The sequence below is a fragment of the Corticium candelabrum genome, chromosome 7, assembly GCF_963422355.1.
Source record: "Corticium candelabrum chromosome 7, ooCorCand1.1, whole genome shotgun sequence".
NCBI classification, from domain to species: Eukaryota; Metazoa; Porifera; class Homoscleromorpha; order Homosclerophorida; family Plakinidae; genus Corticium; species Corticium candelabrum.
The window spans coordinates 27,501-40,435 of record NC_085091.1 but is presented as its reverse complement, the minus strand read 5'-3'; the positions used below and the strand labels follow the sequence as shown (position 1 = coordinate 40,435).

The following is a 12,935-nucleotide window of genomic DNA, read 5'->3' as shown; positions in this document are numbered from 1 at the left end:
CACTGGATTAGTTTGTGCAGTTTGGGTGAGATCAACCGGATTAGGTGGAGAATAAAGAATGCGCCCTAGCGTACAACAGATGGGAGATACCATGTAGCTGGTTGCATTCTGCATGCCAGTGTCAATGTACATTTATTGTATTTTAGGTCATCGTTTGTACAATGGCAAATACCTATGTATATTAATAATACGGAAACAAGTTTTGTCACCTTCTATAGCTTCAAAGACAGAGACTGATTGTTAGTCAAATAATTCTTTAGTACCACACATCACTCATATTATGATTCTATGATTTCTGCGACTTGCTGCAAATCCTGCAAATGGGAAGGTGAGCTACAAAGTGAGAAGTCATACATGTCTGATACCTGAGAAATCGTGTCAAAGTCAAAGATGTCTGTGGGGACGTTTTGAGAGGTTCCACTAGGTCTTCATTTTCTACTATTGGTAATAGAAGACTGATAATATCATTGGAGAAGGGTTCTCGGATCATCTCTAAAACCTAATAGTCACACGATGTCACATTATGTCATAGCATTTGCCTGTCTCATAAATTTCATTACTTCTGATACAAAATGTCTGATGAGTGACAAATCCAGAGATTGAGATAAAAGACTGTGATATATGTAAGAAAGCACTGGTTGAACATGCCCACAGAAGAACAGATGAACAAGACGGTCCATGACTGTCCGACGGAGCTTCAACTAGCAGACATGAACAGTGACCAAGACCACACAATTTAAGATTTAGTAATTTTACTCAAACCTGCTGATGAACATCCATGTTTGCCAAATTAACTGTCAGGAGATCAACCAACAACTTTTGGACTTGGCTATGAAGTAAGCAATGTCGAATGCTCACCTACACACAGCAAGTTTACCACAGTTCTGAGCTGCCGTCAGTTACAACAACAACCTCATCAAGCAGTGCTAACTCCAGTGGTACTGAATCTGTTGTCACCGATAGGATGTTTGGATTCTTGACAGTTGCTTCACACCAGCATGTAACACTCAGACACACAATAGGATATCTAATCCACACCAATTACTGGACTCTACCCATCATGGGTACCAATGTAACAGCCATTCTCTACCTCATATTGTTGTAGAGATCTGTGAGGTCTGACAGCACATCTGACTTGGATTGAGTTGCTTTCTGTAATGTAAATTGAGTTCTGTCCAATGCTAACTGAGTTGCATGTAGTTCTTCCCGATGGAGTGCTGTTCGATAGCCCTACACAGAACACATACACACAGATACATTACAAATTACACACTATAACATACAGAATTACAGACTTTGGCCTCTTTATTAGCAGTAGATACCTCAGCCTCAAACTCTGCGGCAATAACATGCATTTGCATTATACAATGACTTCTACAGGTCTGATATGCTCAATCCAATTTGCCAGTCAGCAATAAAAAGAATAAGAACCAAAGCATAACAAAAATAAACACTAGACATGAAGAGACAGGCAAACAGGCTAACAGGTTACAAAACAAGAAAATCAAATTGTAAGGTGACATGGCTGTGTGATGAGTGGCAGATTTGAAGAACAGATAGATGAGGCGTACACAGTAAATAAATGCAAGAACAGTGGAACTGCTGTGCTGTCTTTACATTTTCCCAACGTTCATATACTGATGCTCCATAAGCCAGTAAATAGATATACTTGTGTCGATGTTCTGGTTTCACTTGCTTCAGCTTGAAGAGAAAGTCAACAAGTAAATCTAGCAAATAGACAAGATCATTGTACAGAAATGTCAAAGGCAAAACCATTTGTTACTCATTATAGTTGGTGTCTGAATAAATTCTACAGGTGGAGGATCACCACTGGAGTATTCTTTGTACAGCTGCAAATGTAGCATTAGCATATTACAAAAACTGTATGGAGAGGCTTCAAGATTCAGTTTACTAACAACAGTTACATCTCCAGCACTTGCTACTTCTCGACTCAACATTGAGGTCAGAGCTCCAAACACTCTTGGATATGCAGCCACTGAACTCAAATGCATGATCCAACTCATTGCCTCAGCAGACCTGGAAACAGTTGACATAATCAATCTCCTGTATGCTCATTACAATCTCTGTATGTTCAGTCAGCCTCTATATTGTACACTCTTACGTACTTGTCAGGTGCAATTCTCTGCAGCTCTTCAATTACTCTTTTAGCCTTTGCCGCATGAACAGAGCTCTGAGCGAGATTCTGAAGCATAGACAAAGAGTAGAGGAGTGTATGCTGACTGTGACATGCCATTTTCTAATGATACAATATCACTTCACCAATAAGGTAATGTACATTTAATTCAGCACCAACTGAAGACTAACTGCAAACTCTGGTAAATGGCTGCTGATGCCATCTTCTCCATCACTGAATAGCTTACGTACAGCTGTCTTCAAAATGTGAGAAAACACGTCAATTTGCTGAGAAGCTGTTGATGCACTAGTGATTTCAGACTGATATCCTGCATCAGCAATAAGCTACAACAAACACACAAGTCAATTAAAGTATTAGAGACATAAAATATTATACTCGACACATATAGTACACAGACGACACACACACACACACACACACACACACACACACACACACACACACACACACACTACAGTATCACGTTGTAGAGTGCTGGTATATTACAGTGGAGAAAAAGATAGCAGTTGACTGTATGGCAGTTGACTGTGGCAGTCTGTTGCAATCTAACAATGCCATATTACAATAAGTATACTCTATATTTATCCTTTAGTTATTCTTCCAAATCTAGTATTGGTAAACATGAAAAGCTGCAGCATCACATAGCCAATTATCATCAATGTCAGATGTTAGTTATTTTGGTATTACAAAGTTGGCACATTCTGCACCATCTACTACAGTACAGTATATTCATTGACCACGAATGTCCTAATACAAATAGTTTGCATCTTCTTACTTGTATCGTAAATTTCATCATCAAACAGTTTGGATATTGTTCTGCAAGCTCATAGAACAGCTCTCGCCACGTAGGACGAACTATCATCTCTTCTAGCCATGTTGGTGTCTACACATGTATTAGCTGTAGAGTTTGGCCACAAGTACGATTACAAAGCAATTCTCATACAGTTCCTGTTTCTTCAAATATGGAATCAGCTTTACGTGGGTCAAAGTGCCTTTTCACAACATTTTTCAAATAATCTTCAATGATTCCATTAATCTCATCTCCACTTACACCTATGCAAACACATCAAACAACATCAATACTCTTGCAGTGTTACTGAGCAGCAGTCTGTCATTCTGTTTGTCTCTTTGTTTCTACCTGCTCAATTGTCAATGTATATCTATAAAGTGTGTTAGTCTACCTGCTACTCTGAGCCACTGTATTAAGAGATTCGCCGACTGAGCCAATCCAACATAATTTTCGGACAACAGCTCAACGACCTCTTCTGGTGAACCACCACACTGTGAATATCTACAGCATGACATAAAACACGTCTGAACACTTCTGGACATTAAAGCTCTAATTCATCATAATCAAGACAGTACACAAGTAACAATTTTCTCAGATCACTGAATCCAAGCAATCCCACACATACTGTGAATGTAATTTCTTTATCAATAACTAGCTAAGTGCCCCGTTCTTCGCCCGGGCAAATTAATTAATTAACACAAACCGAGTATACCTAGACTTCAGGCATCATAAACATAAAGTTTGGTTATTTGACGGATACAACACAAACTCTGTGTGTCAAACGTGGAAGTATGCTAGCGCATCTTGCCGTTCCCCGTGTATGTCACTCTGCAGCGGTATCTACGCGTACAGTAGAGTTTGTGATGCCACAAAAAATGTGCAACATTACAATAGGTGATACAACAATGAGTAGCCATAAGAAAACATCAACTACAGATGAACACCAGCAACGCAAAAACTTTTTGTGACATCACGATTAAAAAACGCCAGCACAAAGCAAAGTACAGGGCACCCGTTACCGCAAAGAGCACCAGTTGCTTTTTTGAAAGTAGAGAAGGTATGGGCTAAAGGAAAAGAAGAAAGGAACAGCGGCTTGCGAGCAATTACAAACCAAAAATTTATATATATATATATATATTATTTCAGTACATCATGCTGCATATGAGCATATTTTGACTATGTACATATGTAACCTGTCACGGCTCTTCCACACAAAATGACTACAAATTATTTCAAACAACATTACCAACAATGTTGTATAGCTAGATAGCTTATCCATAAGTAACATTACGACATCAAATTACTATGCACGCGCACACACACACACACACACACACACACACACACACACACACACACACACACACACACGACTGCACAGTGTACGTATTTATCTGTCTATCTGCCTGCAATTGTCAACCTTTTCAGTAAATCAAACACGCCAGGTTCCATGATAGCGTCTCTCGTTGATAGTATGGTAAGGCACTGCTCTCTGATTGCTTCATTGCTTTCTCCCCCGTCTTCGTTGTCTCCTATCAGCAAGTCATCCTCGTCCTGATCATGATCATGATGGCTAACGTAGAAACCATCTTCCTCTTCAATCTACATCATTTTCGAATTTTCAGAGACGTTTGCTAAACAATATGAAATCATCAAGAACTATCACATCATTGCCATCTGCTCCGTTATGATCCCATTCGTCGTTACAATTCCCGTTAGACATTGCTACATTTCTGAGGGAACATCACACACACGTGACATGACTTTATACGGGCATCTCAAACCACCTACGTGTGTACATACGTAAAACAATGACGTCACGAGCGCAGCCGCTACTATTCTAGACTCCGTTTATGGCTTATATTCTTATGTTCTCAACAACTATCAACGTGCCACAAGCCAAGTGAATAAAAACAACAAATATTCTAGGGACCAAACACAAGCTACCAGCCCACCACTACTAACAGTGCTGTCATGTCATTCATATTTCATTGTTGCATTGTCAAAATTATGTCTTTGCAGTACGGCCTCTTAGAGTGTCTCGCAGTTCATTAGCAAGCATTGCTTGCTTGGTTTTGGATTCCACTCCTTGTACAGTTCTGCAAAATGAGTGAATGGTCACCAAGAAAATTACACGAGCACATACAACACCATACACATGCATACTCATGCAGACAAACAGACAGACAAACAGACACCTCAGATCATTCACAACATCTTTGGTTTTGCCGAAATAGATCTCATTTAATGTAGAACGTATCTTGTTCTCCATGTCCTACAAATTTCATAAAAGTTTACTAGCAACACATTCGACATCAATCTTCATGCTGCAAAAAATTTAGATGTGCCTGCTATTACCTCCACCATTCTACCAATATTGGCTATGTGTGGACTTGCTTCGGACACTGAGCAGTCCGTGTCAGCCTATACATACAAACTATACAAGAATACAAGTCTACAACGTTCTGTTATGTCCTACTTGTCTAGTTAGACTTCCACCAAGATTCATCATGCCAGATGCATCTTTGTTAGTCTACATAAACCATTCAATCACCCACCAGAAACATGATACAAAAATTCAATGGTAAAGATGCAGTGACTCTATTTACCAACCTGTAACCACAGCATTGCAGTTGATGTCAGTTTGTAGTGTGCTTGTCTACCCCCACTCTTCTCCTGAACTTCAACAACATGAATTGAATCCCAACATCCTTTGATCTTTTTGGACCCATCACCAGCTGAACAAATGAAAAATACACACAACTGACTAAGACTCAAGAACGTTTCCCAACCTTTTTTGATTAGAACGACGCCAGCAAATCCATGATCCAAATCCCATAAATACACAGACGACACTCCAGTTTCAAAGTACCTGAGGAATTGGTTAGTAAAATCAAGATTTCTATTAGTTGATGCTTGGTATTAGCCGAAGATTTACTGACATCTCTCTGTACTGGTCAAACGCAGTGTTTGCTTCAATTTCCAGCTTTCTTAAACGATCAGAAGGCAGAGCACCATCACTAATGAGGGGATCATACTTGTTACTCCACGGCGACCTACAATTAATCGAATCAACTAAAAACACGACAAATTGGTTGAGTAAACGGAATCACAAAATGCACCTGTAGCTGTCTCCATCTCTGTTGTAGTCGCACAACAAATAGTCTCTTCCATTCTCCTTGTCTTTGGCTACTTTCAAGGGCTGGTCAACTGACGAAAGAAGATCTTCACAAAGATTTGGAACCTATAATAGAACGACAAGACATAGCAAGAACATTCAAAAACGAAAATGTTTAGCACGACGATTCAACTTCCGGTTAGTTAGGGTTTAAGGGGACCCGCACAAACTTTGACAGCTCACCAAATCTATCAAATCGCTTAGATTCTTCTCAATTTGCTGCGGCGGCAATCGTCTCATCAAATCGAGAGCGCAGTCCAACTGTTGGTCAGTCTTGTATAGAACACAAACAAAACGCGTTAGTTCTCTTCACAGCACTTATACACACGTCTCTTTACGTCTCACCATCTTAAAATTGACCCTAGCTTTTGGACAGAAAGCTGAATGCTGTTTCTGAAGGAAACTTCCAGAGCAGGTCACGTGACAGAATTGACACATGCGCCTCTGTCTCGTGGGCGCGGTGATGGGAAACGAACTGTCTGGCATTGCTCCTTCCCAGATACTTGGAGTAGAAAGCTACCTGTCAGACTTACCAAGTGAATTTGAACGAAACAGTAGAGATGTGAAGTGAGTCTGTTTGGTGTCGTGCGGATATGATGAGGTTTTCATCTCTTTTTAATTAAAATTTAATAAAGTTTGGGAAGTACAAGGTTTTTGAAAGTGGCCAAAGTGAAACACAAGTAATGTTGAGAGTAGGAAGGCAGGCTGCAGTTTCAGTACATGATACATGTGTATGTGCAGAGAGGGACATGTGGTAGTGAAGCTTCTTGTAAAACACGATCCCTCCCTTCGACTTGCACCTTATCAGGACGAACTACAAGGTTGAACTTGCTATGAATCTGTTGTGTTTAGATATAGACAGTGTAACTGTTTGCTTACTTTTGTAGTGCTGAAGGAATCTATATCAGGCTGTTGTAATCTTTTGCCGTTTCAGCAGTTCTTTGTAATGAAATTGTTTGAGATATTAGCTATTACTTATTTTTAATTATATATTTATCTTTAGGAAACAGAGCGAGCTGGTTATCTCATTCGTCAGTATGGCAGAAAAACTTTATATGACAGCATGAGGTACAAATAGATGACTAGATGGGATGACATGGTGAGAGTGACAATGTTACTTCATTGTAGCACTCGTCCTTTTCTTAGTCATATTGAGAAAAAGTGGATAGCATTTCAGCTTCTTGTTGCTTTGGAGCAGTGCCATACTCATAAGGTTCATTGTCACAAGTGGAATGTATGTGTGTGTGTGTGTGTTGGTGGCAGTTAGCACTGGTTTGTTAGGTTTGTCACGGAGACATCAAATCAGAGAATGTCATTGTAACTGGATGGTCATGGTAGTTGCTTGAATATGCAATTGATACGTATGTTAATGTAGAGGAGAGTGTAATTGCTTTTTGTATTAGGGCTATGTTGACAGACTTTGCTTCTTTCAAGCCAGTTTTGTTGCCAGAGGTTTGTGGTGAATCAGATTTCCAGAGTTGGTGATGATATTATTTGTTGTTTCTCTGCATGAGCAGGATAATCCAGCAGATTTTGACTTCTTCTTTGATACATCAAGACGACGTTCATGCTACATTGCTCCAGAACGCTTTTATGATCCGAATACTGTGATTGCTGACCCTTTTATGGGTGATGGAAAGCAGGAGACTGTTAGTGGTAGTAGCAGAGACAATACAGGAAATTTTAGTGAACCTGTCTTGAAGAAACCAACAACGTTAGCAACTTTATCTCCACCAATGGACATATTTGCAATGGGGTTAGTAGCATGCATGTCAGTAATAGATGATATGTTTATCATGTACATGTATATCATAGTGCTAATTAGTAATTATAATAATGTAATTTGGCAATACGGTCACTTATCTAGTGACATGCCAGTGTTTTTGCTTGTATGTAGATGTGTATTGTTTGAATTGTTTACTGATGGAAGGCGACTGTTTGATCTGTCACAACTGCTAGCATATCGAGCAGGCAAGTATAATGTGGAAAGTGAGCTAGAACATGTGGAAGATGAATCTGCAAGGGTATGTGGTCATTCTATTGTAGAATAAGTAATATGGGTAATTTGTATGTATTTCATTTTTGCAAGTTTTATTTATTTTAGGATAAATAAGATTCACATCTTCTTATCATGTTGCTAATTACAAGTAACATGCAAGCTTAACTAGATCTTTTGTTAATACATAGTCATACTGCATGAAAGCAACAAATGGACATCAGAGTAACAGAACTACTTCGTAACTAATGTACTAAAAGCAAGCCAGAATGTGTTGTACATGTGTTATTATATGCAGTGTGGAAAATAGCGAATTATTTTGGCTCGGACAGACTAAGCCTAGGTAGAACATTCTTGTATGGTGTTACATGTATAACTAAGTGCCTCCTCTACTGCAGCCATTTTTGCATGTAATTTTTTACTACCAACTTCCAATGGAGAAATGGTGTTAATTAAGGCTAGGTTTTCTCTGGATAAAGCATGCTAGGAGGCACCTAAGTTCATGAAATTTACAGTTACACCATTGGAAAGGCCATCACGTGCTAAGAGGCAAAGTTTACACTATCATATATGCGTACGGGTGGATGTTTTGTCTAAACACGTCCCAACACTGGTGCAGTATTTGGTTGGACAAACAACACATTTGGTGGGAAATTGTCCTATGTCCTACTGTTATTTTCCACACTGATATGTAAACGTATTTGAATATTAGCTGAAATAATTTTATGGGTGTATAATCATGCATGACAAAGGCCGTAGTGAGCTGATATCTGCACGTATACAAGGCTAATTATTGTGATTTGACTGTATGTATAGAGTTTAATTCGTCACATGGTGCAGGTTGATCCATCTAAGAGACTAAGTGCCAATCAGTATCTCACTGTGTGGAAAGGTTATTTCTGGTTATTTCTGTGAAAACATTTTTGAATGTTTTGATTGATTAGATGTTCTGATGTATTTGTTAGATGTTTTGTTTCCATCTGTGATGTACTCGTTTCTTATTAAATACTGCAAACTGTTTGCTAATCAACCAGTTTTGTCATCAGATGAAAAGATTGCACGGTTGGCTTTGAATATAGAAACTATCTAGATATGTAACTGAACTGGTAGAGAGACAGATAGATTGTCAGGCAGACAGCTCGTTGGACAAAACAGGCAGGCTTTCACGAACATAAAATATGCTAACAGACTAATAGATGTTTATAGTATCACATGGCAGTCCGTTCTTATAAATATGTTGGTTTGTTTGATATCATGAACCTAACTAGGTTGAAGCGAGACTTCACAAAAATTTTGGATGAATTGTCTTGGTCAAAGCCAAGAGAGCAGTCACATTTATTAACACTTCCAACTTATGGTAGTAACTTGTACTGTATTTAGTGGGTTGTCAGTTTTGTATTAAAATGCTGTGTTTCCTGGTTCTTACAGATTGTTTGGTTGTTATCATCTCACTGATAACATCGTGTTTAAGATCATTACAGGTAAGCACAGTTGTTGTACTTGTTGTCACAATGCTGTCAATATGATGATGGACAGACTGAGCAAAGTACACTGTATAATGAAGTTTAATGCAAGGATTAAATCTTTTCCTGCATATGAGTACTGGAGTGGAAATTTATGCTTATTGTAATTTGTGTGATTCTTTGTCAGTTTACTTTGTCAAAATTGGATGCTCTGGAACTTCTACAGCAGGTTGGAGAAAGATCAAGTGATGAGTGTACGTTGGATCGTTTGGTACCATTTATGGTATGTACTATGGATCAGGCTTTTATGTTTTGTAGCTGCAGAGCATTATTATTATTCAATTATTGTTTAGGTACGAATGGTTCATGATGAAAATTCTTATGTAAAAGCTGCTGCTTTACGTGTTCTCACTTGTACTCTAGAACGTGTCCACACACTTCCGAGAAGGTAAAAATTTACTATTGCCACATTGCATGTCAGTAGAATATTTTGCGTGTTTTCAGTGAAACTAACATATTTCCAGAGTACATTTTGCCAAGTGTTGTGAGCATTCAGTTCTATATTTTATTTCTATGATTGATCAAACTATAACATTTGTGTTTAGCTTCGTTATGTAGAAAGTGATGAAGTTGTTGTGAGAATTGCATTTGCAGAAAATCTTGCATCTCTAGCAGATACAGCCTTAAGGTCAGTTCACATTGCTCTAGTAGGTTTTTTGTTTTGTGAGTCTGTCAAAGTTTAGTAAACAGTTGCTGGCTATATTTTGCATGTGCACGTGTTTTCTTATTGTAATTTGTCAGACTTATTTGACTAACATGTTTATTAGATTCTTAGATTTAGCTCAGCTGTACACAGATGATGAGTCTTCACTATACAGTGGATCACACTTACAGTATCAGGCATGCAGTGTTATCATGAATTCTCTTATTGTTTACAGTAATGGTGACTGTTGTTTTAGGGCAGTTATCAGCTGGAGTTGGAAAATCTTCATGATTTGTTTGAGAAGAAAGTAGTTGCATTGCTGTGTGATACGGTGTAGAACTTTGAACTTGTTACAGAATGAAATAGGTTATGTTTAATGGTTGGTTTCTTGCTTTTGTTGACATTTTAGGAGAATATTGTGAAGAGAACATTGCTTGAATATGGCATTGGCAAGCTGTGTCTCTTTTTTGGAAGACAAAAAGCTAATGATGTATTGCTTTCTCATCTTATTACATTCCAAAATGATAAAGTAAGTAGCTGGCTATAACACGTACATTATTGACTAGTAAATGCTCGGTTAGCATTGTGTTAGGTGAGCGATGATGTTTTGTCTTTACTCTTATTCGCATTTAGCAATTGTTGCGTAGCAATAATTCCTGTCAAGCAAACGTGGGAACTTGGACAACACTCAGAAAACAGACTTTTAGTTGCTCTTTTTCTAGTTGTCTTCAATTCTTCGTTTATTCTTTAATCGTCTGACTTGTTTACTTAGCTAGTCGCATAACAATAGTTGATAACACGTAACAATGGTTGCGTAGCAATAATTTCTGTCAAACTAATGCGCGGAAACTCAGAAAACAGACTTTTCTCTTTTTGTAACGTTTTCTTTCAATTCTTTTTGTCGCGCATCAATGTTATTTCCTTATTAGTTGTGTACGGGAGCGAAATCGAGAGTCGTTTGACTCTTCTCACCAAGAAATTGTAATTGTGTTGAGCCCTTGAAAGGGGACCCTTTGATTCAACTTTTAGTGCATGTGTTACGGAGTCAAAATTGCATTCATCTAGCATCGTCGTTTTGTCGATCCGTCTTTCTGTTTTGCCGTAAATCCATATGACAAGTGCTGACGTACTCATATATATATATATATATATATATATGAAGCAAAGACAACGATTGCTTAGTTACTGTATAACCAGTTATTTCAGCAGTCTTAAATTACTGCCATTTGAGAATTTAGACAAAATTTTTAATTACTGCACATTACATTTCTGCATTCCAACCAGGAAGACATTTACTGGTACACACAAGTACATGTGTTGGAACAGTGACTTCCTGGGACTTTGAGGATAGGCCTAAATATCTGCGAATTTTTTGTGTGTACTCCGTGATTTCTTCACAGAATTCGCAGAAATATCATGATCGCAGAAATAATCGGTTCTACAGTATATTATAATGCAGTTTTCTGATTTGCCGCACTGTTTAATTGTCATGCTTTTGTTTGTTATGGTTTAGTCGGACTGGCAATTGAGAGGCGCCTTTTTTGAAAGTGTAGTGGGTTTAGTGACTTACGTTGGATGGCACAGTTTGACCATGATTATGCCCTTGCTGCAGCTTGTAATGCAACATTGTCATATGCTTTCTGTTACAGTAATGGTTGAAATGTTGTTTATGGTAATAGGGATTGACTGATGCTGAAGAATTTGTTGTTACCAAGGCAATAAATGCTTTAAGAGCTTTATGTGGTCTTTGTCTTTTTCGAACTTCAACAGTCATTGAATGCCTTGATGAAATTCTTCCGTTCTTATTTCATCCAGTAAGCCAGTAATTAAATACTACAGTAATATGTTATAAAGGTTCTATGTAGTCAGCATATCTACATGTTGATAATGATGAATGTAGTGTTTTACAGTTATTTCCGACTTGTTGTTGCTGGTCTAATTTAAACAATAAATTTATATTTGTATTATATGTATGCGTTTGAGTATACATATGACGCTGTGGTGTGTACACAATTGATTTTTTTGTATGCATTATAGTGATGTGAATACAGTAGTGTTTGCTAGAGGGTAATAATTTTTGAATGTGAGGAAGACATATCATGCAACACTAAGCAATGAGTCACCAGTCTTTGATGAAGTGAACAAGATCTGTAGACTATTAGGTTTAACAAAGTGTCAATGTGTGTTACACAAGCCTACAGTTAGGCAACATTTGATTTATACTTTTACTGAGCAGTTAGGCATTTAATGGGTTTTCAGCAATGCATGGAGTCAGATTTATTCATGACAACAGGAGTTTAGGAAAAGTTCTAAATGCGCTTCAACTAATTATTGAAAATATGTCTGAAATCTAGTGCAGTACATGCTACATGGATTGAAATGGTATGATTGATCTTGTTTAGAATATGTGGATTCGTTATGCTTCTGTCGGTTTTGTGATCGCAGTGAGCAAGTTCTTTTGTGTTGCTGACGTTTACTGTGTATTACTTCCCAAACTGCAACCATATCTCAAACATTCAATTATTCAACCAAGTAGTGCAGTGAGATCTCTGAGTTGATGCATTGCTGATTGATTTCTTTGCAACAACATGGTTGATTGTATGTTTAGGTTGTTGTGTTGGATGCGTTGAAAGAGCCTCTTTCTCGTCAG

General features: G+C 38.0%; 3 protein-coding genes across 3 annotated transcripts in view; 1 reads left to right on the top strand and 2 right to left on the bottom strand.

Moving 5' to 3' along the window:
- Window positions 1-101: 101 nt before the first annotated feature.
- Window positions 102-4,719, bottom strand: LOC134181985 (negative elongation factor D-like). The gene is made up of 16 exons (XM_062649290.1): window positions 4,612-4,719; window positions 4,366-4,547; window positions 3,337-3,446; window positions 3,099-3,208; window positions 2,931-3,038; window positions 2,326-2,478; window positions 2,127-2,257; window positions 1,917-2,037; window positions 1,784-1,850; window positions 1,618-1,727; window positions 1,091-1,230; window positions 913-1,027; window positions 763-858; window positions 561-701; window positions 366-499; window positions 102-314 (listed from the first exon to the last, which is right to left on the bottom strand). The coding sequence occupies exons 1-16, from the start codon at window positions 4,666-4,668 to the stop codon at window positions 287-289; spliced, it is 1,803 nt and encodes a 600-aa protein (XP_062505274.1). The 5' UTR covers window positions 4,669-4,719; the 3' UTR covers window positions 102-286.
- Window positions 4,720-4,791: 72 nt separating this feature from the next.
- Window positions 4,792-6,563, bottom strand: LOC134182550 (F-actin-capping protein subunit beta-like). Its single transcript, XM_062649973.1, has 10 exons — window positions 6,469-6,563; window positions 6,307-6,396; window positions 6,068-6,189; window positions 5,888-6,001; window positions 5,738-5,817; window positions 5,559-5,683; window positions 5,425-5,478; window positions 5,304-5,369; window positions 5,144-5,220; window positions 4,792-5,044 (listed from the first exon to the last, which is right to left on the bottom strand). Exons 1-10 carry the CDS (start codon window positions 6,559-6,561, stop codon window positions 4,954-4,956), a joined length of 912 nt encoding a protein of 303 aa, XP_062505957.1. The 5' UTR covers window positions 6,562-6,563; the 3' UTR covers window positions 4,792-4,953.
- A 14-nt stretch (window positions 6,564-6,577) lies between these two features.
- LOC134182546 (phosphoinositide 3-kinase regulatory subunit 4-like) overlaps window positions 6,578-12,935 on the top strand; it is a 21,805-nt gene continuing 15,447 nt past the window's right edge. Inside the window, exons 1-25 of the mRNA XM_062649969.1 lie at window positions 6,578-6,690; window positions 6,759-6,803; window positions 6,865-6,944; window positions 7,011-7,066; window positions 7,127-7,191; window positions 7,252-7,336; window positions 7,405-7,457; window positions 7,527-7,575; window positions 7,641-7,879; window positions 8,021-8,147; window positions 8,936-9,011; window positions 9,085-9,181; window positions 9,388-9,476; window positions 9,548-9,600; window positions 9,770-9,865; window positions 9,936-10,030; window positions 10,087-10,126; window positions 10,188-10,270; window positions 10,410-10,482; window positions 10,542-10,616; window positions 10,695-10,814; window positions 11,799-11,900; window positions 11,965-12,099; window positions 12,688-12,825; window positions 12,894-12,935. The exon at window positions 12,894-12,935 is cut by the window's right edge and continues 50 nt beyond it. Of these exons, the coding sequence (XP_062505953.1) occupies window positions 6,587-6,690; window positions 6,759-6,803; window positions 6,865-6,944; window positions 7,011-7,066; window positions 7,127-7,191; window positions 7,252-7,336; window positions 7,405-7,457; window positions 7,527-7,575; window positions 7,641-7,879; window positions 8,021-8,147; window positions 8,936-9,011; window positions 9,085-9,181; window positions 9,388-9,476; window positions 9,548-9,600; window positions 9,770-9,865; window positions 9,936-10,030; window positions 10,087-10,126; window positions 10,188-10,270; window positions 10,410-10,482; window positions 10,542-10,616; window positions 10,695-10,814; window positions 11,799-11,900; window positions 11,965-12,099; window positions 12,688-12,825; window positions 12,894-12,935 (2,217 nt within the window). The 5' untranslated portion in view covers window positions 6,578-6,586. The remainder of the gene's footprint in view (window positions 6,691-6,758; window positions 6,804-6,864; window positions 6,945-7,010; window positions 7,067-7,126; window positions 7,192-7,251; window positions 7,337-7,404; window positions 7,458-7,526; window positions 7,576-7,640; window positions 7,880-8,020; window positions 8,148-8,935; window positions 9,012-9,084; window positions 9,182-9,387; window positions 9,477-9,547; window positions 9,601-9,769; window positions 9,866-9,935; window positions 10,031-10,086; window positions 10,127-10,187; window positions 10,271-10,409; window positions 10,483-10,541; window positions 10,617-10,694; window positions 10,815-11,798; window positions 11,901-11,964; window positions 12,100-12,687; window positions 12,826-12,893) is intronic.